The 26,159-nt window shown below is 34.5% G+C and overlaps 1 protein-coding gene across 3 annotated transcripts in view; it reads left to right on the plus strand.

The window, feature by feature from the left end:
- The window catches only part of POT1 (protection of telomeres 1), an 80,663-nt gene that overhangs the window by 33,178 nt on the left and 21,326 nt on the right, over window positions 1-26,159 (plus strand). For all 3 annotated transcript variants that reach the window (XM_086691141.1, XM_025929827.2, XM_086691144.1), the window contains exons 8-12: window positions 9,444-9,574; window positions 12,761-13,051; window positions 17,470-17,625; window positions 22,998-23,167; window positions 24,290-24,378. In XM_086691141.1, the coding sequence (XP_086547267.1) occupies window positions 9,444-9,574; window positions 12,761-13,051; window positions 17,470-17,625; window positions 22,998-23,167; window positions 24,290-24,378 (837 nt within the window). The remainder of the gene's footprint in view (window positions 1-9,443; window positions 9,575-12,760; window positions 13,052-17,469; window positions 17,626-22,997; window positions 23,168-24,289; window positions 24,379-26,159) is intronic.

Below are 26,159 nucleotides of genomic sequence, written 5' to 3' on the forward strand. Positions count from 1 at the left end.
TTTAAATTTATAATGCATCTTTGGGAGTTTTAACCCTTTTGCTGTCCTGCACCCTTGTGCAAACGAAGACAGCTATAGAGCTTGTCCTACAAAAATGCACATGCATGCCTAAAGACTTAAACATGCCATGTGGAAGTTCACGCCCCCATTCTTTGAACCCCAGATTGCAAGCTCCTTATCTGTGTTACGTTCATATGTTATTTGAATATTCAGCTGATATCAAGACCACAGCGTACGTTTTTGGTTTAATGTATGGCTTTTTAAATAGCTTTTTGGTTCACTCATCTGTTCCCTTATTCAGTAAACTTTAAGTACTTTCTATATGCTGTGTATCATATTAGACATGGAAAATTCAAACATATGTAAGTCATTGTTTCTACCCTTGAGGAATGTTTAAGACAGATAATAATTACAGTACAATGATTATAATTATTTATGATTTCACTTTGTTTTTAGTCTTTCCTTAATTTATGAAATTCCACTTTTATTCATCTACTTTATTGTTGGAGGTGTAAGATAGAATCTTCATTGTAAAACACACCATGCTTTTGAGTTTATATGTTAAAGTTGAATAATGGATTTACCTATTATAAAGGCTGGAGGTTGTGGATTGGGCAGGCGTGGGGTTTTACATTTCCTAAGAACTAAAAAATAACATCAAGTTGAGTGAGGTAAGACTCTTCTCAAGTGTTTGGCTATCCGACTTTCGGGATCAGGAAGGCATCTAGGGCATGGTTAGTCATCACTTAACCTCTTTAACGATTTGGAAAGTTGAGCTACACCTCTCTTCAAAACTATTTCCAGCTGTTTTGTCCATGCCAGTAAGAAGTAGGTTTCCACTCAGACAGTGAAGGTGGAGAAAGAGGTCACTGAACCTTTGTATTGCCTGCTTGCTTATATTCAGGAATGACTATGATGAAGCTTGAGGCCTCTATCTAGCTTTCTATATATATCTTAGAACTGACTCTGTCTTTTATGACCTTTTCCTCAAACAAATTATTAGCCTGCTTATTTAGAGAATTATCCTTATGTTTCATTAGTTTATGATTTGAATTGCTTTAATTGATCATAAAAATCAGTACTGTTTCTTCATTCTTTCTTAAAACTTAAGTTACATTCTTTTATTCATTCAACTAAAAAATTTCTTTGCCAGCCCTGTGTAGCCTTGTACTGGACTTGGTTGTTGTCCATAGTGGTAAAATGATAGAGTCTCAGAGAGTTTTTCCTGAGGGAGATGAGGAAGACCTGAATTGAATCAATTCGCTAAGGCACAGTTGTATGCTGTAACTAAAGAAACAAACAAAATGCTTTGGGAGCAAGAATGGAGAGATTAATGCCAACAGGGGAAAGGCTACTAAGAGATACGGCATTTAAGCTGAACTTTTGAGGATAAATTGGATTTTGATGGATGAGGAAGAAGAGGCCAGCATTGCAGGTGTTGGAATAGCAATAAAAGTTGTCAGACTTTTATAATGAAAATGTGAACTTTCAATTTCAAAATCTAACTGCTGAAGAAAAATAATAATTTTAAGAGATGGAACATCTGCAGTATGTTGATGCATAATTTTATGTTCTTGTAGCAGTCTTTTTCAGGGATCATTATTAAAGACTTATAATACTTCTGTTTTATACACTTTGTTTATATTCTAGATCAAAATTTAAAAAGTATTTTTTTGTACTTAACTTTCTGTATGTGGTAAAACTGATTGTTTTATGTATGTAATGAGCAACTTTATTTTTATAAAACTATAATACAGTTGGCAGTAGGTTTTTGAAAGATTATGTATTCAGAATTATTACAAATAAAATGTTTTAAGTGGCCATCAGTGGAATGCTTTGCTACATTACTTATCAGGTCAAGTGGATTCTAGTAATATTTAAGTCACAGATATTACTTTCAAGTTATAAATTGCTTTGATTTCTATCTGCATTTTTAAGATCTTTTTCAGTGTACTACTTTTCTTCCACTTTACCCTCATTGATTAACATAATCAAAATATATTTTCGTTTTCAGTTTGGTTGTCTTTTGTCAGCAATTTCTGGAAGCTTCTCATATGTTAGTGGTATTAATCTCTTTTTTGTCCTAAGTGTTAGATGCTTTTTCCAGCTTTTTAGTTCTGGTGCTGATAGTTTTCAAAACACAAATGTTTAACATACTTTTGGAGTCATGATTTTGTTTGGAAAGGCTTATTCATTGTAAGATTCGAAAAATATTAGTCTGTATTTTCTTAAAATTCTTTAGTTTTTTTTTATTAAAGTTTACTTTGAGAGAGAGAGAGAGAGAGCATGTGCACAAGCAGGAGAGGGAGAGAGAGAGAGAGAGAGAGAGAGAGAGAGAGAGAGAGAGAGAATGAATCCCAAGCAGGCTTTGCGCTGAGAGCATGGAGCCCAACATGGGGCTTGATTCCCTGAACAGTGACCTGAGCTAAAATCAAGATTCATGGACGCTCAACCGACTGAGCCACCCAGCCCCTTAAAATTCTTTAATATTTTTAAAAACAGATATATTGCATATATTACCCGGAATTTTGTTTTGTATGTGGTGTGTAATGGTCTGACTTTTTCCTGGTAACTTTCATGTTGTTTCAAAATCATGTATTAAATAATGTGATGTGTGTCACATATAATATGTGTACTTGTATATAGGGGTCTGAGGAGCAACGCCTAACAGAACTCCAGGTAAATTTTCTTCTCCCAATATGTGACTCTGTGATGGTTCTCCTTAATTAAGAGGAGGCCTGTTCAGCTGTCCAATTTTTAATCATTAGGCAGAGTATTTGCTACAATCTCCACGTGAACTTTTTGGAGATGTTTGGGTTGGTAAGATTCTTTATCTCCATTCTAAGTTTTCATATAATAATACAGTCTTCTTGTTAATCTTAGTTTTTGGTTTCTTCATTTATCATTTTAGTGTTTTTTTTTTTTAAGACTTGCAGGAGTATGTTGCTTACCTCTACAATATTCATACTAATATGCTTTCTTTCTCTGTACTACCTTTCTGGACACTTCATATAGATAGCCTCATATAACATGTGGTCTTTGCTTCTGGCTTCTTTCACTTAACATAATGATTTTGAGGTTCATTCATGCTGTAGCATGTATCAAAATGTGTAGTCAGTCGTAGCATGTATTTTTATTGCTGAATATTAATACACTTTGATAGTTATTTTAAAAATTATTATTGTTGTGCCTTTCTTATTTTAAATACAAATGCTGTGAAGATAGAGGCCATTGCTAGTCTTAGTATAAATCCTTACACCTAGGTAGACCATCTACTGTGGTTTCTCAATATGTGGGGTAAAATGTAAAACTCCTCCAGATGTAATTCCAGAATGACACTTAGGAACTCACAGACTATCAGCTTACATACCTACCTACCTAATTCGTATTTAATCTGTATGTGTACTCATACAAGCATGTGTATCTCTAACATAATGTTTATGCTTTCTCTCCTGTCTTTCCTTATCTTTACCAATATGATTAAAACGTGAGGGAAAATTAATGTAACTTCACACCAGCATAATTAAGGGAGTGCTATTATATTTTGTATAGTAAAACAGATAAACTTGTAAAACAAGTAAGATTGTAGCATATAATATTGTGTTGATTTAGCGATTTGCCTTTTATAATTTTTAGTTGGGTTTTCAGTAATAAACTTTTATAGAAATAGAAACTTACTGAAATATTGGTTTATAAATAGTACTGTAATTGGTAAAAGGAGATGAAATAACTTTCATGGAGGAATTTTTTTTTGTGGATTGTATAATTTATGCATGTATGTTTCTTTGATTAGATAAACTACCAGCTTCCTCTTATTATAAAACTTCAAGGCAGTTTACACTTAATCATATTGATGAAATTAGGTGAGTTACTCAAGATTGCAGAATATAGGACCTAGTTTATCATTTGTTATCTTCTCCAGATTTATATCAGGTTACGTGAAGTTAGAGTTAAAGTAAATACTTAGTCAACAGTTTACATATGAAGTCTTGCTAAAGCATTAAAGTCAAGACTTTCTCAAAGGTTTAAATATATGTTTTATTATTTTAAAACATTTTAAGGAATTTATATTTATTTTTATATTAGCACCTAAATGTACTATGTAGATAAGGTAAGAATACTGATTTATTAAAGTTCTTTCTACTCTTCCTATCTTTCCTGCTGGTGTTAGCTATCGAGAAAACAATTATCTTTTGGCTTTGTAGCTTTATTATTAAAATATGAAGTTGTAAGTTGTAATTTCACAAGTTATTTTTCCTTCATTTGAGAATGAGCCAAAAATGAGGCATGGGGAAAATAAGTACTTTTATTATACAATCATTTTTGATGGATTATTTGGTAAGACACTTTGAAGCAGGAAAATAAAACATTTAGCAGTTTGCCTCGTTAGTATTTGTTAAAATGGGTAGCTTGGTTTCTAGTCATGTCATAAATCAAGTGCTATTTGAAAGAACCTTTTGAAAGCTATTTAATATTTCATTTAGATTGTTGTTTTTATTGCAATTGAGAGAAAATTATTGGACAGATTTTTTTTAATGTCTTTTGTTTTCTTGAATGTGAATTTTTGTTTTCTTTCTTTGTTAATAACATTTTATTAAAGGGGTGTGCTTGGGTGGCTCGGTTGGTTAAGTGTCCAGCTCTGGATTTCAGCTCAGGTCATTGTCTCAAGGTCCTGGGATTGAGCCCCGCATTGTGCTCCGTGTTGGGTGTGGAGCCTGTTTAAGATTTTCTCTCCTTCTCCCATTGCCCCTCCCCTGCACGTGCATGGGTGTGTATGCTCTCTCTCAAAAAGTAAGAAAAAATAAAATATGAACACATGGTGGGTCTGTTTGGCTTAAACTTGCTAAAAGTCACAGATGATACTTTAAAAAAGAAAATATATAAGCCAAGAGAAAGAGTAAGGGGGACACCTGGGTGGCTCAGTCGGTTAAGTGTCCGACTTTTGATCTCACCATTCGTGAGCTTCTTTGAGATCGAGCCCCGCATCCGGCTCAGCACTGGCAACACGGAGCCTGCTTGGGATTCTCTCCATGTCTCTCTCTCTTTTTCTGTCTGTCTGTCTCTCTCTCTCTCTCTCTCTCAAAATAAACAAACTTGAAAAAGAGAAGAGTAAGGAACAGGCACTTAGCATATGATAGCTCAGATATGTGATGCACAGTGTGCTCCGTTTGAGGAGATGCCACTTTCATCCACATGGAACCACTTACATGAAAACATGCGGGTGTGGAGATTTCAGGCCCCCCAGTCAAGTCCTGATGCAGCTGGGGAGCACTCTTCTGCATAAATCTGTACCAGCATGTGGCCCCATTTCATTTATGGACTCAGAACTCTGAGCAACACCTACACACCTGGCAGACACACACCTGTTGCCATGCTCTTTGGGCATCCCCTGAGGTTTTCTCTCCCTCGGCCTCCATTCCCACCCCAGCTCTAAACCTGACACCCTGACCTCCCTCACTCTGAACCTGATTTCTAGGGAGCCTGGGAGGAAAGGCCTGGAGAAGGAATGTGTACATTGCAAGTGGCATATCTGTTCCTCTTCGGGTTTATGTGAAAAGACTGGAATGCAGATGCACGTGTAGGTGCAGTGAAGACTGCTTCTCTCATGGGCTCAGTAAAATTCCTCTGGAAAGCTCTTCAGGTTGTGTAGTATTTCTTTTTGAGAAAGGGGGAGGCTTTTTTCTAATTTGCAGGAAGGCACTGCAAAAGCTAGACCCTATAGACGATGCGCCTATGCAGTGTTTCTCAGGATTCAGAGTGGAGTCCTTTGTAGCCCACCAAGTCATTTTTTAGAAAGCTGACATTTTCTTAGGAAAAGTAAAACAATGAGACAGGTTCCAATATTTTGAGGTTTAGATTAAGCCTTTTTTAAATTAATATTTTGGTTTTTTCATTTATCCCTCAATATTGTGTATGTGCTGCAAGGCTGGTACTATGTCAGTTCATCTTAGCTAACGTTTAAATTCAGCTATTATTACTTACTCCTGCTAAATGTGCAGTTTTGTTTTTGCTTTGTAGCCCCAGTTTACATGTGGCTCGTTTTGAAGCATTTAAAGCAAGAAGAATGTTGTAGGATTACTACAACTTAAAATCACATTATGAATATAAGTAGTAAATAGTTCTCCAATACAAATATGATGTGTGAGATTGCTCATTCTATTACATATGAATCTGCAATGTGTGATTTTGCAGAAGCTGTCAAGAAAAAATGTGAAAAAAAAAAAAAAGTCAAGTTTGATGGTGCATACCTGAGTCGGATTTTGATGGACTTGTAATTTCTTTGCCCTATGTTTTGTCTGTCATGGAATTTTATGAAATTTAAAACCTTCAGAGCATTTGTGTTTTATTCTAAGTACATTCATTGTTAGCAGTGAGATCTAAAGTGCTCCTGTCTTTGCGTTTAGCTTTTGATTCATCTAATCATGGTGAAGGGACTGGCTCTGTCAATTTCCTTCCCGGTGACTATTGGCAAAAATTTCTCAGTAAGTGGGGGAGGGTCAGAGAGAGAGGGAGACACTGAGTCTGAAATAGGCTCCAGGCTCTGAGCTGTCAGCACAGAGCCCCATGTGGGGCTCAAACTCACAGTGAGATCAGACCTGAAAAGAGGTCGGACACTTAACTGTTCAGTTCTTAATTCTTTTTTAATTTTTTTTTTTTAACATTTATTTATTTTTGAGACAGAGAGAGACAGAGCATGAACTGGGGAGCGTCAGAGAGAGGGAGACACAGAATCTGAAACAGGCTCCAGGCTCTGAGCTGTCAGCACAGAGCCCGACGCAGGGCTCGAACCCACGGACCGTGAGATCATGACCTGAGCCGAAGTCGGCCGCTTAACCGACTGAGCCACCCAGGCGCCCCTCAGTTCTTAATTCTTAACAGCATTTATATAAAGAAGAAGAAACTCCAGATAGTGTCTCTGAACTTTGTCTCCTTGAAAGGTGTTACAATACTTGAGCAGTGCAATGCATTGGGGATGCTTCATTTCACTCTTGTGTCTGTCTTCTAAGCAGGGCTCTCATTTTTCCATTTAAAAAATCAATTTAGTATTTTATAGCATAGGTAGGAATAATGAACTAATTACTAGAGTAATGAAATAGCAGAATATTTCAACATATAGAAATATAGCTAAGGTCTCCTAATACATCTTAGATTTATAAAAGGGTACAATAGGGCCATATGATAATTGCAAACAAGAATGTTTATATTCTATTAAAAATAAGTAAAATTGGTCTTTGATTTTTTTTGTAAGACTGCTAAGAAAAAAAAAAAAACAAACGTGAAACAACACTCCTCATGAGTAGAGGTACTAAGAAAGGAAATTCTAAATATAAATTTGGGCCCAGTGGATCCTGCTGGTGTATCAAGAAATGAAGACGTAATAATTTTTGCTCTTTGAAGATGCTTATCAAGGTTTTGATTTTATTTATTTTTAAAATGTTTATTTTGAGAGAGAGAGCGAGAGAGTATGAACAGTGGAGGGGCAGAGAGAGAGAGAGAGGGCGGAGAGAGAGTCCCAAGCAGCCTCTGAGCTGTAAGGCCCAGAGCCCAGAGCCCAAGGCCAGGCTGCATCTCAGGAACTGTGAGGCCATAATCTGAGCCAAAATCAAGAGTGGGACACTTAACAACCAGCCAGCACTCCTGATTTTAAGTTTTCCTTTTTTTTAATGTTCTCTGAATTATTTCCCCCTCTTCACAGAATCAGGTTTCTTTTTCTCCCTCCTTCCTTAACTCTCTCTTCCTCCTCTCCTCCTTTTCCCCTCCCATTTCTATTCCCTGCCCCTCCCTTCTTTCTCTCCCTCTGCCTCCCTTGGCCCATTAGTCTGTCTTCCCTCCTTCCTGCCTGCCTTCCTACCTTCCTTCTTTCCTTCCTTCCTTTCCTCCTTTTTATTTTTGCCAGATATTTATTTTACCATAATTGTTTTCTGGCTTTACATTTTAAAATGTAGGTATGGCTTGTTTTAGGTTATAAACATTCATCTTGTTTGCTTTGTGTATAAGTACTTTGTTTTTCCATACAGTTTTGATTACTACAGCTTTGTAGTCTATCTTGAAATCTGAGATTATGATGCAGTCTTAGATTGTTCTTTTTCAAGATGGCTTTTCCAGCTGATCTCCTCCTTGAATGGGAAATCTGATAGAGACGAATAGTACTTGCATAGGGCATGTTGATTGACAGTGTCATTCTAGGGTGGGTGAAAAGAGGGCTGCCCATCAGGCTGTAGGCCCCCTAAAGTAATAACATGGAAGGATTTATTCTGGGTGATAACACCCAGGTTGGAAGACTTAGCACCCTCTGGTTAATCAGTGAAAAATGTCCTTGGAAAGCAGCCTGTGTTCCTGGAAGTGCTAGGTTTAAATACAGTGCCTCCCTACCTGAAATCATTTTCCTGCGCTATAGAGGTCAGGACAAGTGGTTACTGAAACAGTTCTGTATGTAAACTTTTAATTAACCTTGATTTGGCTCTACTTTTCACTCCCACCCTTAATCCCGGTGGCTTCTATCTTTATTCCAGCCACTTTATACTGTCTTCTGGATTTCAGCCTCCCTGTTTATTTTATCCCTAACCATTTGTTTTCCCATCTTCCTGTAACATGTTGCTACCTTCTCCCCTGCTCTGTCACTCCTTCTCTCTTCTCTTCCTTCACGTTCTGGGTTTATTCTTTTCTATCCCAGTACTGTAATTACTAGGGTACTGGGAAGGGCTAAAGTCAACACATTTCCTCAGTGTGCAACTTTCTGAAACATGCATATCTCAGAGTAGCATCTATTACAGTTTTTACTACCACCAGTATTTGAAGTTTTCATTTTCATAGCAACCCAAGTATTATTAGTGGTTTCTTTGGGTTTTTTTTTTTTTTTTTTTTTTTTTTTTGCCAGTTTCTTGTTCTAACGTGTAATCTTCTGTAAGGAACTGGCAAATCCTCATTTTTTTCTTTTGAGTTTGTTTTTGTTACTATAATTTTCTAGGAGTTGTTTGTTCACTTGAATTACATAGTCACTGTGAAATTCTGGGTTTTATAATCAGTTTTCATAGGGTTTCCATGGAGAATTTTGATTTTCCATCACATTTACTTCAAATACCTTCTAGTCTTTTGTTTTCACCCTAACTTTTATTCTTTTATAAGTTATGTTATTTGAATGTTTCATGATTTCTAAACTTTGAAATAATATAAAAGTCATACCCCTCCAGAGAATTTATATTAATTAGGATTTTTATTTTTGTTTTACTAAATTTTCTAAAATTTTTGTGGAATACTGTTGCAAAATAATTTGGCAGTGCATTTTGAGAGCCAAGAAAATGTCCCTATGTTTTGATCCTGTTCTCAGAAGGCTTAATTAAAAGGAGGGATAAAAATTTGTTTGGTGTTTTGAATTCACCCATATTCTTGTTTTGTCAAATTCTTTGAAATACCAAAAGGTAAAATATTTTTATGTTTTCCAGATTATTGCTCAGTTGTAACAATTGTGGACCAGACAAATGTAAAGTTAACTTGCCTGCTCTTCAGTGGAAGTTACGAAGCCCTACCAATAATTTATAAAAATGGAGATATTGTTCGCTTTCACAGGCTGAAGGTAAAATTCATACTGTCCAAACTCATATGTATTTGAAGAGGGCTCTGTACTTTTCATTAGTACTAGTTAGCGCTAATTATGTGGTTGCTGTGGTGGAACATGGCATCAGCCATTTCAAGAGGTAAGAAGAAATGTAAATAATACTAGACTTCAAATAATGAATATTAAGAAATCTCATTTGGACAAACTGTGTGCCTTCCTTCCACAGAAATGTGTTAGTTGCCATGATTAAGACTAGTTGCATTTCCTCTTCTCAGTTCTAAAGATAGATTGATGGTTTAAAGGTTTTCCAGGTAGAGTTGGGTTTAAAAAAAAAAAAGCCCTAGGCCGCTGGGGTTTTGTTTTGTTTTACTTTTTTATTAAAAACTTACACAAAGATTGGGAGATTGTGTTAATTCAAGTACAGTGAAAGCATTGAGATGTGAGTATAAAATCAAAGTAAGTTGATCTTTATGAAAAATGTATTAAAACATGAACATATTTCAGTTCTTACAAAATTATGCTAAGCAGTTAAACAAGTAAAGGTAAAAAAACCCCACCTTTATTGTGAAAGTACAGCTATTAAATACTATCTGATTTTTTAAAAAATTCAGTACTGTAATATTTTCAGTCCGTAGGTTTTAAGTAGTTTTGTCCTTTCATCTTTTCCTCTTGTTACATGAAGATTTCCATGCAACTCTTTCATTATCTTGATTGTCTTTTTTCTTCTCATGCTTCAGTTATTCTGTGTCCCTCATGGTCAGTGAGATGCTTATGAAGTGAGCACAATATTCTGGGTGTGTTCTATTCTTAGTTTCAGTAAGAATTAGCTATCTTGATCTCTTAAGGCCCTTTTCCTGAGAATAGAAGAGTAGTAGAGAATATTTTTGTAATGTTAAAAGAGAAGTAGAAATATTATCATCGTAGTGTTACCATTTCTCACATACTGTTGTTTCCTATAGTATTTGTATTCCGAGAGTGCACTCTTCCCTCCTAATGTTTTTAGTTATTATTCTTGCTGTTGTTTAACTGAAGTAGACTGTACATCTCTCAGTTCACAATATAAGTATAGTCTGTAACTAGCACTCGGAAACTTCCTTCATACCCCATCCAGGAATAAATACTCTCATAACTTCAAACAACATACATTAGTTTCATCTCTGTTTGCTCTTTATATAAAGAGAATAGACTTTAGGTTTTGTTTTGTTTTTAATGTCTGGCTTATGCCTGTGTGATTCAACCATGTTACTGCATATAATTTTACTTTGTTCACTTTCATCGGTAAGCGGTATTCCGTTGTGTGAATGCATCAGAATGTATATATTTTGTGAAACGTTTAAGTAGTTTTCAGTTTGAGGATATTATGCTGCCGTAAACAGTCTTATATCTTTTAGTGAGTATATATATTAATATTTTTATTAATGAAAATTTACTAGATAAGCTAAACAGATTAGATATATCATGTTTACTTAAAGATTGTGGAACAATATCAAATGGTGAAACCTGTCATTTGAGATGCACAAGAAAACAGTGTGAATGGGAAAAAATATATTTATAGAAATAAATAGAAAGGACAAGAATTTTTCCAAATTTGATGGAAAACATTGACTTACGGATGTTAGAAACTTGGTGCACTCCATGCTGGCACCTCAGAGAAAAAGCACATCTAAACAAGTCACTGTGAAATCATTGAAAAAGATTTAAAAAATCTTGAAATGAGCTGGCAGAGAAATAACACATTCCACATAAGAAACAATACCAGCCATCTTTGATTTCTTATCTGAAATGATGGCGCCCGAAGAACAAAGCAATGATAAAAGTGGTGATAGAAAATGTGTTCCCCTGGAATTTTGTATCCAAAGAAAATATTTTTCAAAAATGTGAGAATCCCCAGCCAGTGTATCTTCAGTACAAGTAAACGCTAAAGGATGGTTATTCAGGACAGAAAAGCATGCTACCAGCCAGAAACTTTTGATGGTTAGGAAATGACCAAAACTAAAAAAAGAAAATGGTGAAAGATAATGTTTTGTATTTCTTCCCAAAATTTCACTAAAAGATAAATGGCTATTTAAAAAATAATAATAATAATATTGGAAGATGGAGTTTATAAAATAGTAGAAAAATATGAATGATAGCACAAAGGATAGTTAAAAGTAATTATACCACTGAAAAGTTATTATCTTCAGATAATACTTTCAATAATACTTTCAGTAGAAAGTGTAAAACAGGATATGGGCAAGTGGAAATGTGACCTGGAAACTAGTCATTATGAAGTAGAACAATACTGATTCCAAATAGACTTTGCGGTAAAGATTCATTCATAACTCAGAGGAAGTAAACAGAACACTAATAAGGTCAAAATAAGATGGGGAAAGAACAGTAGAAGAACAAAATTTTTAAAGAGCAAAAAGGGGGGGGGGATACAAAAGGAAAACAAGACAGTAGACTTAAATATAACCGTATCAGTAATTTTATGTAAATGGACTAAACATTCCTTTTGCAAGGAAAAAAAAAATCGACCAAATAAAAAAGCAAGAACAAACACCACTCCCTACGCAAAATGAAGACACAGGCAAGTTGCAAAACTGTAGAAAAGATATACCAAGCAAACAGTAAGCATAAGGAAAATGAAATCACTATATTAATATCAGACAGAATATTACAGATTAAAAGGGGGGGGGCATTTCATAAAGACAAAATGATTGCTTCATGAAGAAGATGTAAGCATCATAAATGCATATGCATGTAATAGCAGAGCCTCAGAACGTGAAAGCCAAAGTCTTTGTCACTGTCTTGCCTCTCAGTCAGACTGATGAAACCTTAGCCTCTTGCGTTTTGTTCACTTTGAAGTCCTGTATTTTAAGTGTTCTGGTTTTCCTCGTAACATTCATAAGTAATTGTCACTATCCTTTTTCCTTTTGTAAATTATACCTTAATAAGAAAAGTAACAATTGTGAAAGTGCAAGCTTGATAGGATCAAGGAGTTGACCACCTAGACCTTTAAAAAATAGAAATAAATGTTACACAGTGGATCTTGATATAGCCTGGTTGATTTTATAATTTCATATGCTAACTAAATGAAATATATTAATTGCTTATATTCTTTATTAACTGTGCTGGCAAGATTTTATAATCCCTCAAGTATCTTACTTTTCGGGTTCTGCATCAGTAAGCTATTCTGTTTTCTACTTTGCCCGACTTTCTTAGATCCAAGTATATAAAAAGGAGACTCAAGGTATCACCAGCTCTGGCTTTGCCTCCTTGACATTTGAGGGAACTTTGGGAGCTCCTATCATACCTCGTACTTCAAGCAAGTATTTTAACTTCACCGCGGAGGACCACAGAATGGTAGAAGCTTTACGTGTTTGGGCATCTACTCATATTTCACCTTCTTCAACATTAGTAAAATTGTGTGATGTTCAGCCCCTGCAGTATTTTGACCTGACTTGTCAGCTCTTGGGCAAAGCTGAAGTGGATGGAGCATCATTTCTTCTAAAGGTAGGTATTTTAAATACTTGAAATTATAAGTTAGCACCACCTACATATCTATAAAGAGCTTATAGCTCAGTATTCTGAAGGAATAAGTATGCCCACTATTGTATTTTATTAAGAACTTTAAATCTAACTTACCATTTTTGATGAGCATAGATATTCATGCAGCTCTACTCTTGAACTTCTCTTTTTTTATGCATCCAGAGAAAAATAGTGTTGTCAATAGTTTAAATATAGTTGATGGTTTATTTATATATTTCTTATTTTAATATTAATAAAATATGGAGTTGTTTTCTACTGTTATATTTCAGTTACAATTTTACGTATGCATATTTCTGCTTCCCTGTCAAGGTAGCCTTGCTTCTCATTTATTTTCTTGGCTCATTGATGTTGGCTTCTCTTCCCATGTCATTTCACTGCGTGCCTCATGGGTAGATCACAGATGGTTTTGAAGTGTTTATTTTTGTTCTTGTTATGTTTTGTTTTTAAATCAGAAGGATTTAAAAAAGTAAAGTAAGACCTATCTAATCTTTCTTTACACCTGCCCCAATTTACTCATGAATAGCTTCTGAAAAAGACAGTTGTCCAATATTAACCTCACCTACCCACCCTAGTCAGAATGCATTTAAACAAACACTGCTTCAGCTCCGCGCCTATGGTTATTTCTTTAGCTTCTGACTCTGAAACAACAGGACAAGAAACTGTACCGTGGCACTTGGACAAGTATTGGGTTTAGCATTATTATCATTTATACCTTGCCCTTATTGAGGAGTTGGTGAAGATAAAAGTTATTGAATGAAATATGAAGTTTTTAAAGTTGAAAATAGCATACATATATACATGTGAAATACTTTGAGAAAAGTAATTACATGCTGTAAAAAAGGTAGGTAAGTCAAGTATGACACCTGAAGTTAAAGCAAAGTAAAATCATCCAAAGTTAGAAGAAATCATAGGTCAGCCAGTCATACTGATCACACTTTGGATGCCCAAAGTGACATCCTTAACAGTTGAACATTTGACAGGCACTGAATACTTCCAATGGCATATAATATGCTGTGCAGAATATACTCCATCTTTTCACTGCTGTGTAGAAAATTCTTAAATTCTGAGATAAAATCTGCCACCTTTTAGCTGACATGGCAGAATGTACGTTCATTCTAAAGCAACAAAACATACGCCTGCATTCCATTTTTATAGATAGCCTTTTCAGATAAGTGAAAACAGCTTTTATGTAGATGTTATTTTAAAACACAGCATTCGGAAGTGAATGTACGACTTTCTTGAAGACACTTTAAATCTCAGAAGTCTGTGTATATTCTTTGACTCAACAATTTTATTTTTGTAAATTTATTTTTGTAAATTTTCTAAATTTACTTCGTAAATGTGGAAAAATGAATTTAAGAGTATTCTTATAATGCAGTAACAAAAATTAGAAAACTCATACTAACAATAGAGAATTAATTGTGTGAAGTGTTTCCGTATTATGGAATACTCTGTTACAATAAAATGTCATTGTAGATGTATAGCTACTAAGATAGATATTTATAATATTCTATTTAGAGATTAATGCAGTTTTATATACTAAAATGTATTATATGCATAGTAAAAATATATTAGGAAGAATATATAGCAATATTTTACTCATTACCTCTGGAAAATTGAATTTTGAGTGATTTGTTTTTCTGAGATTGATTTTCCTATCACACAGCAGAAATAACTTTTTAAATTATGTTTTAAGCACAAAAGGAGCCAGACATTATTCCAAGTGAGTTGTGGAAAGCATGGAATGCAACAACATAATTATTTCCAGTGTTTGGGCATCTGGTCTCATATCCAGCCTGAACATGGATATGATACCAATATTTATTCCTTTATTAGTAACTATGATACTAGTTCATTTTAATCATACCAGTAGACATGTTACACCAATAATGTATTCAAACAGTAATACACTGCAATCCATGGTTTATTTTAGAAATCAGAAATTTAAGGAATTAATTTTAGGATAACTTAAGGAAAATTACATTCCTCTTGGTGAATGTTCAATACATTTGTGAAAATGTATAACAAATTATGTCAAATGTTTAGAATTAGAAGTATGCCTCCTTAACTTGATAAAAAACTTCTCTTGTAATCAAACAAAATATTTAGTGTTCAAATTTTGGAGTCAGTAATGCCAGGAACAAGACAAAAATACCCAGTATTTTCTGTTACCTAATGTTTTTCAGGAAATCTTAAGAAATTCACTATGAAAAAAAATGAGAGCTATAACTCTTTAAAATTTTTTTTATTTTTATTTATTTTTGACAGAGAGAGAGAGAGACAGAGCATGAGCGGGGGAGGGGCAGAGAGAGAGGGAGACACAGAATCGGAAACAGGCTCCAGGTTCTGAGCTGTCAGCACAGAGCCCGACGCGGGGCTCAAACTCACGGACCGTGAGATCATGACCTGAGCCGAAGTCGGACGCTCAACCTACTGAGCCACCCAGGCGCCCCAGAGCTAGAACTCTTTTAAAAGAAAGAAAAAGAGAAGATCATTAGTCACAAGATGTAAAACCCAAACAATGAACTGAAAGGCTATTTGGATTAATAAAATTATTCCGTGAGATAACTGGTTTAAATATTAGTAAAATGTAGCTTTGGTACCTATCAGTAATAAATAGAACATATACGTGAACAAAAGTTCTTTCAAAGTCACAACAGCTGTGAAACAAGCCAATTCATGGAAGAAATCCCTGATATTCTGTGAAGAAAACTACAAAACTTCATTGAGCATATTCAAATATTTTTTTATTCTTTCTTAAAGAATAAAATGCTATTTTAATTAAAACCAAATTTTCTAAATTGACTGTAATTCTAAAATTTATTAGAAACATTAAATGGTCAAGAATAAAACAAGCTTGATTAAAAAAACTCAGATATCTGATATTAAAGCATATTATGAAATTATAGTAATTGATATTATTGTGAGACTAGTTAATCAAAAGATTAGGAACCTCTTACACTGTACATACAAGACATACATGATAATAACATAACATTTCAAATTGATGAAGACAGATTGCTAAATGGTGATTGTATCTATTTAGAAAAGAATCAGATCTGTACATAAGATACAAATTCCTAACAGATTAAGTTTTGATACAAAATTACAAAAGTTGGGGAAAACATTAAAAAAAAAAAAAAAAGACTTCTAGGTGATTAGAACTGAAGCATAAAAACAATGTAGCTGCACTCTACTCTCTCAGCCCCTCCCCCAAAAGGCTGGGAGATTCATCTGTAAAGCTATTTTAAAGTCACAAAAACAGTATGAAAGAACACATTCCAGGTGGAGAAAAAAGTTCGTGACATACACTGTACCTGCTCCCAGAGTGTGTATCCTGGTTCTTTGAATAATTTAGGGAACGGTGAGTGACCCAAACTCAGTGATTGTTTATTTGAAACTTGGAAGAGTCACCAACGTTATTCAGTACTTCCTCTGTAAGCTCACGCTGGCAGACAGCTGAAATGAGTGTATTCTGTTCAGAGAGCCTGTTTCTCTTGTCCAGCCAAATTTCTCACATGCAAGGGCATTCTTATCTCGTGCCAGATGTCTTTTGTCATACCCTTTTATAACAAAGCACAGCCATCTCTTCAAAGCCTAGCACAACACAGCCTAGCTCACACCCTAAGGATAGGGTAGCACATACTCCTCCTGTGCCCATGTTCCCATCCTCATCTTAATGTAGCATACGTAGCAATCCAAGATGTCCTTTCCTTTTCCAGCACCCGCGATTTTCATTCATTTGTGTTCATAACCTCTAACTTGAACAGAACGTTCCTATCTGTACTTTTAAAAGCCTCTTCCAAATGAAAACAAAGTGAAAAAATAAGCAAAGGTTAGAATACATTCCTGAAAGTTAGGGATTTATACTTAAGAAAATGAGCAGATGTAGTCATAAAGGTGTATTTTAAATTATTTAAAATAGCAAATCACCAGTACAGGGATCAGTTTAATAAATTTTTGTATATCCACAGCATAAAACGAAAGAAGCAATTGACGATCATATTTTAGAAAAATATTTATATTAGCTGATAAATTGCTCAACAGTAAACTAAGAAATGCAAAGCAGAATATAATGCCAGTTAAAAGCAGAAAAAGACACATATTATAAATACACAGAAGAAAAAAAGATAAAGAAATTCAACAATGTGTTAGCACTTTTTTTCCAGGTAGTGTGAATTTTTTTCTTTATAGTTTCTACATGACCTATATCTATGTAGTCCTTTTACAACCAGAATATACACCATTTTTAAAGTTTAGCAGATATTTGGGGGAATACATGTAATACTTGTAAGTTATATTACCGGAAAATAATGTTCTTTTTAAAGTCTCCACTGTTGCGCAGAAAGATCATTAAAGTTTGCTTTACCCTGTTATGGCAGGTATGGGATGGCACCAGGACCCCATTCCCATCTTGGAGAGTCTTGATACAAGACCTTGCACTTGAAGGAGATTTAAGTCACATCCATCAGCTACAGAATCTAACAATAGACATTTTAGTCTATGATAATCATGTTCAAGTGGCAAAATTTCTGAAGGTGATGTTGAGTAGCAAATGTTTTCTCTTTTGTGTTTTTATAAATGTGGGGGTGAATCACATTTATAGATGATATTTGAGGTCTAGAAATTAACTCCAATTTTATTTTTCTTTAATTTTTATTTGTAAAATGTATTTAAAATAAATTATTAGAAAAAGGAAAATATTAGAAGATTTCATTAAATTATAATGGCTTGAATAACTTTTAAAAATTAAAGAACATTTCCTGGATATTTTAAGACTGTATACAACTTTACCATAAAAGTAGTAAGGAAAAATGTTCTGGTATATGGTTGTATAAAATATTTGTAAACTTAAACATTTAAGCTTTATAAATTGGGTTTTGAAAATTTAGCCTACAACTTTCTACTCATTAGTTTAAGAAATTGTTGATCCACCTCTAATATATGTCATAAATTGTGTGTGTTTATACTGTATAGTTTATTAGAATTTGCTCACTGCTTTTGAGTTACTGGTTTTTTTTAGGTAAAAGCTCACTGTTGAGATGTGGCACTTGATTATTAATATTTTAGGAAATATTTTTCTTCATTATATTGTGTCTTTTATTTGGAAGTATCTTTTCTAGCAACATATGGCATCATTATAACAACAGTGATAATAGCAACATTTGTTGAACACTTCAGATGTATTTAGCACGATCCTGTGTAGTCAGTATTGCCACCATTCCCGTTTTACATATGAGAAAACTGAGGAGTCAGCTGTTAAGCCCAAGATTTCACGGCTACTTGTATGTGTATCTATAGTGTTTGGTTTCCAGAGCCAGTCCTTTTAAGCAGTATAAAGAAATGATTTTCTTTATTGCAAATAGCTTCGATCCTACCTTTAGGGAGTTATACAGCCTGCTTATAGAAAGTTATATGGCCTACTTATAGGAAGAAAACAGTAAAAGTGAATTGCAGCTGTTTTTGATCTGAATTTTATGCCCAGTCTCCCTTTGTAAATAAATGTTCTTGGAGAAGGAAGTAGTTCCTCTAACACTGCGTTACAAATAAGCCCCCCCAACTTATCGATAAATGAGGCTAAAGTCTGGGTCCAGGAGGGGTGATAACTGAACTGGCTTGTCCTTTATATATATATATGTGTGTGTGTGTGTGTGTGTGTGTGTGTACACCTTTTCATACCTAACAGATCAGAGAAAATTGACTGTTGAAAATATATTTTTGATGCTTCTCCCTGATTTTGTCTACACTGATTATTTCAAAAATACACATAATGATAGAGTCAATTCAAAGTCTTATTTTTTTTAAATTTTTTATTTTATTTTATTTTATTTTTTTTTTTAGCGTTTATTGATTTTTGAGACAGAGAGAGACAGAGCATGAACAGGGGAGGGTCAGAGAGAGAGAGGGAGACACAGAATCTGAAACAGGCTCCAGGCCCTGAGCAGTCAGCACAGAGCCCGATGTGGGGCTCGAACCCACGAATCTTGAGATCATGACCTGAGGCGAAGTCAGACGCCCAACCGACTGAGCCACCCAGGCGCCCCTCAAAGTCTTTTTGAAAGACAGATAGAGGGGCGCCTGGGTGGCGCAGTCGGTTAAGCGGCCGACTTCAGTCAGGTCACGATCTCGCGGTCCGTGAGTTCGAGCCCCGCGTCAGGCTCTGGGCTAATGGCTCGGAGCCTGGAGCCTGTTTCCGATTCTGTGTCTCCCTCTCTCGCTGCCCCTCCCCCGTTCATGCTCTGTCTCTCTCTGTCCCAAAAATAAATAAATAAACGTTGAAAAAAAAAATTTAAAAGACAGAGTTCTTTTTTGAATGAAAAAGATTTACATTTTTTTTTTAGATTCCGCTTTCACAATTTAATTCCCTCTCTTTCCTTATGCTGCATTTATAAGTTTTCCTATTCCTTCTCACCTGTCCAAGACTTGAATAACACCTAGCACAGTGCTTTTCTTACAGTAAAGATGAAGTAAATAGTATCTGCTGGTGAGTTAATAAATCAATGAGAGCTGTGAATTTTTTTCAGGTCCCTTTTTGTTTACCTTATCTTACCCACTAGAGGGTGCTCTGAGCGCACATTGCTAAGAAAATATACAGCACTTAATCTTTTTCTAAAGATATAATATTACATTATTTATCTGCACTGTAATAGAAAAATGGAAGGGAATTTCTCTGTATAAGTAAGGCAACTGTAAGCTTTTAGTTAATGTATATTGACATCACATTTTATTTATACTAAGGAAACCTGTATACCATTTCATATTAACTTAAGAAATTCCCAGTCAGATGACATTAATACAAATGAATTCTTATCAATGCTTGAAGACAACTGTTTGAAATTGCATTTTTATACTGAAATACATGGAACACATGTATTTTTGTTGCATAGGAACAGGAAAAAAATATGTTTTTAATAAAGAGAAGACAGTGAAGGCAATCTAAGTATAATATAATTGGCTTTTATATGCAGTACATTTTACAGTTGAAATCGCCCTTAACATTCTTCCTAAATTTTGCTTTTTGAGTGTTACACATTCACACATTCACAAACCCACCTATATGTGGGCACACACACATGTGCATAAGCACACACACATCGCAAACTTTTTGTCTAGAAATTAAAGCAGTGTATTTCTAATCCCCAGTCTTATCCTGACACAATTTAAACATAATTATAAAAAATATATAATCATAATTATGTTTTGGCCTTCAGTGACCCAAGAGCTATATAGTTTGGTTATTTTCAGACATATACAGGTAATTAAAACTATTCAAGGGAACTTCTCAATAGTTTAGAGGGAAGATTTAAATTATTTCTAAAGGGATAGTGATTTCTTAATAGCTACATTTGCTTTGCTTTTTTATTTTGCTAGCGGGGAGGGACAGAGGGATAGGAGAAAGTCTTCAGCAGACCCCTTGCTCAGCATGGAGCCCAACACAGGGTTTGATCTCACGACCAACCATGAATGAGATCATAACCTGAGCTGAAATCAGGAGTTGTAGGCTTAACTGACTGAGCCACCCAGGCACCCCTGCTTTACTTCCTTTTTGATATTCACTGAAAGGGATATTTATCACAATTTGTGAAAGTATATTTTTATAATTTTTGGTTATGACTCCCTCACTTGTAATTTTAGAATCTTATCACATTACTGACAAGACTAAGCAATGTGTGTCTATTATAGTAGAGCATCTGGCACATTTCATGGTATATTTAGCCAGCTTAAAAAAAATACAATGCTGCCTCCAGAAGGAATTTGTGGAAATAACAATTTGTCATCTTGATAGCCTATTTATATAAATAAATTCTTTCATGGTCTTTAAATATTGTTTTGTTATGAAATATAGTAGTGGAAAAGATAGTGTAATAAATACCCATGTGCCTACCATTCAAAGTTAATATTTTTAAATGTTTTGCCACACTAATTTCAGGTGCTTTTAATTTTTAGGACATAAATCTCTACATGTTGAGTCTTCTTTGTACCTCTGCTCATTCTCATGTTTTGCTCCTTAGTATCTTTCTATTTATCCTAACATGTAGGTATATACACCCAGGTTTATTATGCTTTTATTTTAATAATGTACTTTTCTCTGAAAAATGCATAAGATATATATATTATTCTGTAATTTACTTTTTTCTTTTATATTTTTAAGATATATCCATGTTCATACAAGTGTCTGCGTTAATACCAGAGAGTCTTAATTATTACAGCTTTATTTTTAAATGATTCTACAGATCAAGCAAACCTTCCCCGCCCCCACCCCCCACTCCCACAGTTTAGTCTTCAAACCTGACTTGCTGTTCACGTCTGTATGCATTTTCAGATCAGTTTTTCAAATTTCATGTAAGACACTGGAGATTTTGATTGAAATTATACTGATTTTAAAAATTAATTTGGGGGAAAATTACTATCTTTATAGTGTTAAAGCTTGTTATTTATGAATATGATATCTTTCTCCACGTTTAGGCCTTTAAAAGCATTTTTTTTTTTAATTTACATGGAGCATTTTATTTAGAGGGAGGTGGTTTTTAATATGTTTTTTTTTTTTGTTTGTTTGTTTTGTTTTTTCCTTACGTGACCTCTTCCTCCAACATGGGGCTAGAACTCAGGACTCCAAGATTAAGAGTTACGTGCTCTACTGACTGGGCCAGCCAGGTCCCTGCATGTTTTAGGCCTTCCCTAAGTGCTTTTTTTATATGTGTACTAGTGTATTACCTACTTTGAAAAGGAATCACAGAATAATAAACATCCAGAAAAAGTGAGATAAAAGTAAATAGAAATGGACTGTTTTGGTTTTTTTTTTTCTTCTTCTAGTATTTCACTTTAGAGACCATGAGGAAAACTAGTTTCGTCTTCTTTTCCTTTGGAGTTTTCTTTCTCTGACTCTTTTTACCCTGCTCCTCTGCCATGTTGTAGATGTATGTCAGTGGAAGAAGTCAGAGAAAAAAAAGACCTAAATGTCCTATCTCCTTCTCATAAAAACATGACTGGGTTGGAAAAAGGTTATGTAGCTTCTTCCTTTGAGTAGGTGTCAATTTCTTTTATAAACATTCTGCATCTGTCATTTTAAGTCTTCTCCCTTAAACAAATACTCTATAAAGACATTTTTAAGACTAAATAAAACATCTAAAATTGTAGAACATTTAGTTAAAAATTATAATTGGTTTAGTTTTGTATTTGAACTCACAATGTATTTCACGTTATGGTGACAGAGTTCTTATTACAAAAGTTTTCTTTCCATAAAACTTGTGGAATAGGGGGATATTTTTGCTATTTCCATAGAACTTGTGGAATAGGGATATTTTTGCTATTATAGTGCATTAAAAAATATTTTCTAGTATTCTCATAATGAGAGTATTTTAGCAACCGTATTTAATGAAATCTTACCTTCAAGTAGCTAAAGCAAGTTAAGAAACCTTAAACAGGCTTCCAAATCAAATAGAGGGCTTGGGTTTGATTTAGGTTATAGGTTTCTTAACTAGTGTATTTTATCACTGCTAAGATTCAGTTTTATTTCACACTTCAGTATCTTTGAAATGTCTTTCATTGGAAAAAACATATGGATAGATAGATACGTAATATGCATATGTACATATACTTATATACTACATATACACATCTACATAAATACATGGGTCTACGTATATGTATGTATATACATATATACGTGCCTAAATATACACGAACATGTATATGTATATACACATGTGCGTGCACACATAAAACACATTTTGGTTTTGATACAGTGTCCTTGAGACTGATATTCAGTACACATCAGTATCGCATACCAGTATCCTGATAGGTCAGCACTTTTGACTGTTGGTCTGTGCCCCACATTTGTTAAGTATTTTATGTATCGGAAATTGTTTGATTTTTCTCATTTTTTAAATCCTAAATAATCTATTTTTAGGTTGGAAGCTTTCTTAGAATTTATAGCCTCCATACCAAACTTCAATCAGTGAATTTGGAGAACCAAGCAACATTGTTAGCTCTAGAGTTTCATCTCCATGGGGGTACCAGTTATGGCCGGGGAATCAGAGTCTTGCCAGAAAGTAACTCTGATGTGGATCAACTGAAAAAGTAAGCAAATGATACACCTATTAGAAGTTGTAAATAAGGTATTAATTAAGCTGATTTCCAAGATACTATTGTTCTGTGCTGGGGTGGGTGGATTTGATAAGTTCTTTGTAATCAATCCTCATAGGCTACTGTGCCATTATCCATTTGTCTAAATAGGTGAACCAAATGAAACCAAACTCAAGTGATTGCAGGTTCGAATAGCTAAACAGTAGCAGAGCTAGGGGTGTAATGTCAGGTTTCCAGCAGTTCTTGTGCACTTATGTCTACTCTGTGTGCTTATTCTCTTCTTCCACCATGGGTCACATTCCCCACGTAACACCAGCGAACAGTTGAAACTGGAGCTGAGCTCAAGTTTGGAAAACTTGATACATATCTAGAATTCCCAACGTACTTAATCCTGCCATGAAAAAATAATTATCTTTCTAAAGTGCCTAGGACTGATCAAATAGGTAACAGAAATGTTTTACAGTGTATTTTAAAAACTTTGAAATGTGCCCAGAAAGTGAATAATGCCTTAGGTCCTGCTACATATTCAGTTCCCTTCTTTGTGAAGTGTTTCTGGTGCTCATTGTGTACAGAAACTTTATGACCAGGATTCTAGAGGAATAAAAAATAAATCTTCTGCATGTCTTCAAAGAGCTCTAGAAAATGACCTGTTCAGTAAGTTCAAATGAAATAATATTTTTATGTTTTAATATATTGAAATAGTGTGACTTTTAAAGCCAATTAAATTAGCTACTTTAATAATCTTCTATCAGTTGTACTTCTTTATTTCTCATATTTCCATATATAGAGCATAGTATTTTACTTTTTGAATCTGGAGTAAGATTGTTCTGACAGAATGCCATCCAATAAATCCCTGGTTTACTTTTGTTTGCTGTATTTCATCATCCTACTGTTTCACTCATCTTTGTAGCATCAGGTTTTTTAAATTGGGAGATCTCAGAACTCCCAGATGCTCTGAAGAAAGCTGTAGACTTTCTCCTGAAGAAGCTGTACTACACACATACGTAATTTTTATACAATTTCAGTGATTTCTTATATTCTAAGGATAGAACGGAACTGATCATATTGACTTTGTTTTATACAACTTGATTTGAAATTATATTCTTTCCATTATAGGGTTTTAGAATCTGCAGATTTGACAGCCGGTCAGTGTTTTGATGGTATATGTCAGTCAGAACATGAGGACAGCTTTCGGTCTCTTTCAAGTAAGGACAGTTTTTAATGTTAACAGTTTAGTCTGTGCTAAGTAAAATGGCTTTATCAATCAATATTCTCTTTTTTTGAATATCTTCCCATCTCTGCCTCTTTCTCTTTTTTGTTAAATCCATATTCATTGTAAAGGAATAGGCTAAATCTTTATCTGTGTCCTATGCAAAGTAAACATTATTCTTCCCTTATTGTGTAATTGCATTTTCAAATTGGGATGGTAAGGATTACTTGATTTGTGATATATGTAGTATTTATATGTATATATTTATATGTGTATGTATATATATTCATTAAAATTTTGTATTTCCTAGGCAACCATTTTGCTTGTCAGTTTCTAATATGAACAGTGATTGTTTTTGCTGCTTTATTTCAAAGAGCTCAATTATTTTTTGATCATACATATTTCAGAGATGCATATAGATCCCAGTCTTTATCAAGTTAATCAAGTACCTAGATACAAGATCTTAAACACACACATAGTTCTGTATTATATATTATATTATTGTATACTGTTCAAATCTAAATTTTAAAAATCTGCAAGATTTTTGTCCTTTACTATTTTGCCTTACTGTCTTAATGTACAAGGGTACATTCTGGGACCTAGAATCTATGCCATTTATATATACATATATACACACACACACACACATATATATATATACACACGTAAGTTATATATAAATATAATTACATGATATATATGTGTGTATATATATACACACACACATATTTACAATCTATTTTATGAGTATTTTTTTCTATACTAGTAATAATAAGCATTAAAATTAACATGTATTGCTTGCTGTAGGAACTTACTAAGTGCCTACATGCATTAATCCTAACAGTATTCCTTTGAGGTTGAAATTGTTTTGTCCCTTTTACAGAAAGGAAACAGGCTTTGAATGACAGGGGTCGTGTAAGTCACCCAGGGTTACTTAGCTATTAACTAAAGGCAAAGTCAGATTCAACTGCAGATTATTTGATTTTTTTTGTACCTTTTTTTTTTTAATTTTTTTTTCAACGTTTTTTATTTATTTTTGGGACAGAGAGAGACAGAGCATGAACGGGGGAGGGGCAGAGAGAGAGGGAGACACAGAATCGGAAACAGGCTCCAGGCTCTGAGCCATCAGCCCAGAGCCTGACGCGGGGCTCAAACTCGCGGACCGCGAGATCATGACCTGGCTGAAGTCGGACGCTTAACCGACTGCGCCACCCAGGCGCCCCGTACCTTTTTTTTTTTAAGTTGAGAGAGAGAGAGAGTGCAAGCAGGGGAGGGTAGGGAGAGAGAGAGAGAGAGAGAGAGAGAGAGAGAGAGAGAGAGAGAGAGAGAATGAGAATTTTCATCAGGCTCCATGCTCAGCACAGAGGTTGGTGCAGGGCTCGATCCCACAACTCTGGGATCATGACCTGACCTGAAATCAAGAATTGACATTCAACTGACTGAGCCACCCACGTGCCCCTGATTTTTTGGACATATTTTAAATTTATTTCTTTATTCTCTCTGCCTTAAAACTCTCCACATTTCCTAGCACCTAGCCAGATCTGTGATTAAACTACAATTAGGAGGGCAATTTACTTCAACTGACAGTCATTTGGAGACAGCATAATTTGTAATTACACTTTTTGAAATTTCTTTTCTCCTTTTTCAGAGATTTTTAAATTATTTTTAAACTATAAAGTTAATAATACATGCCATAATACCAAGTGACACAGCTTCCTCATGCCTTTATGCCCACTACTGAGGTAATGTTAACAGTGTGGTTTCTTCAGCACTTTC

Source organism: Puma concolor, chromosome A2, assembly GCF_028749965.1.
Source record: "Puma concolor isolate L17-30 chromosome A2, mPumCon1.1.hap2, whole genome shotgun sequence".
Lineage (NCBI taxonomy): Eukaryota > Metazoa > Chordata > Mammalia > Carnivora > Felidae > Puma > Puma concolor.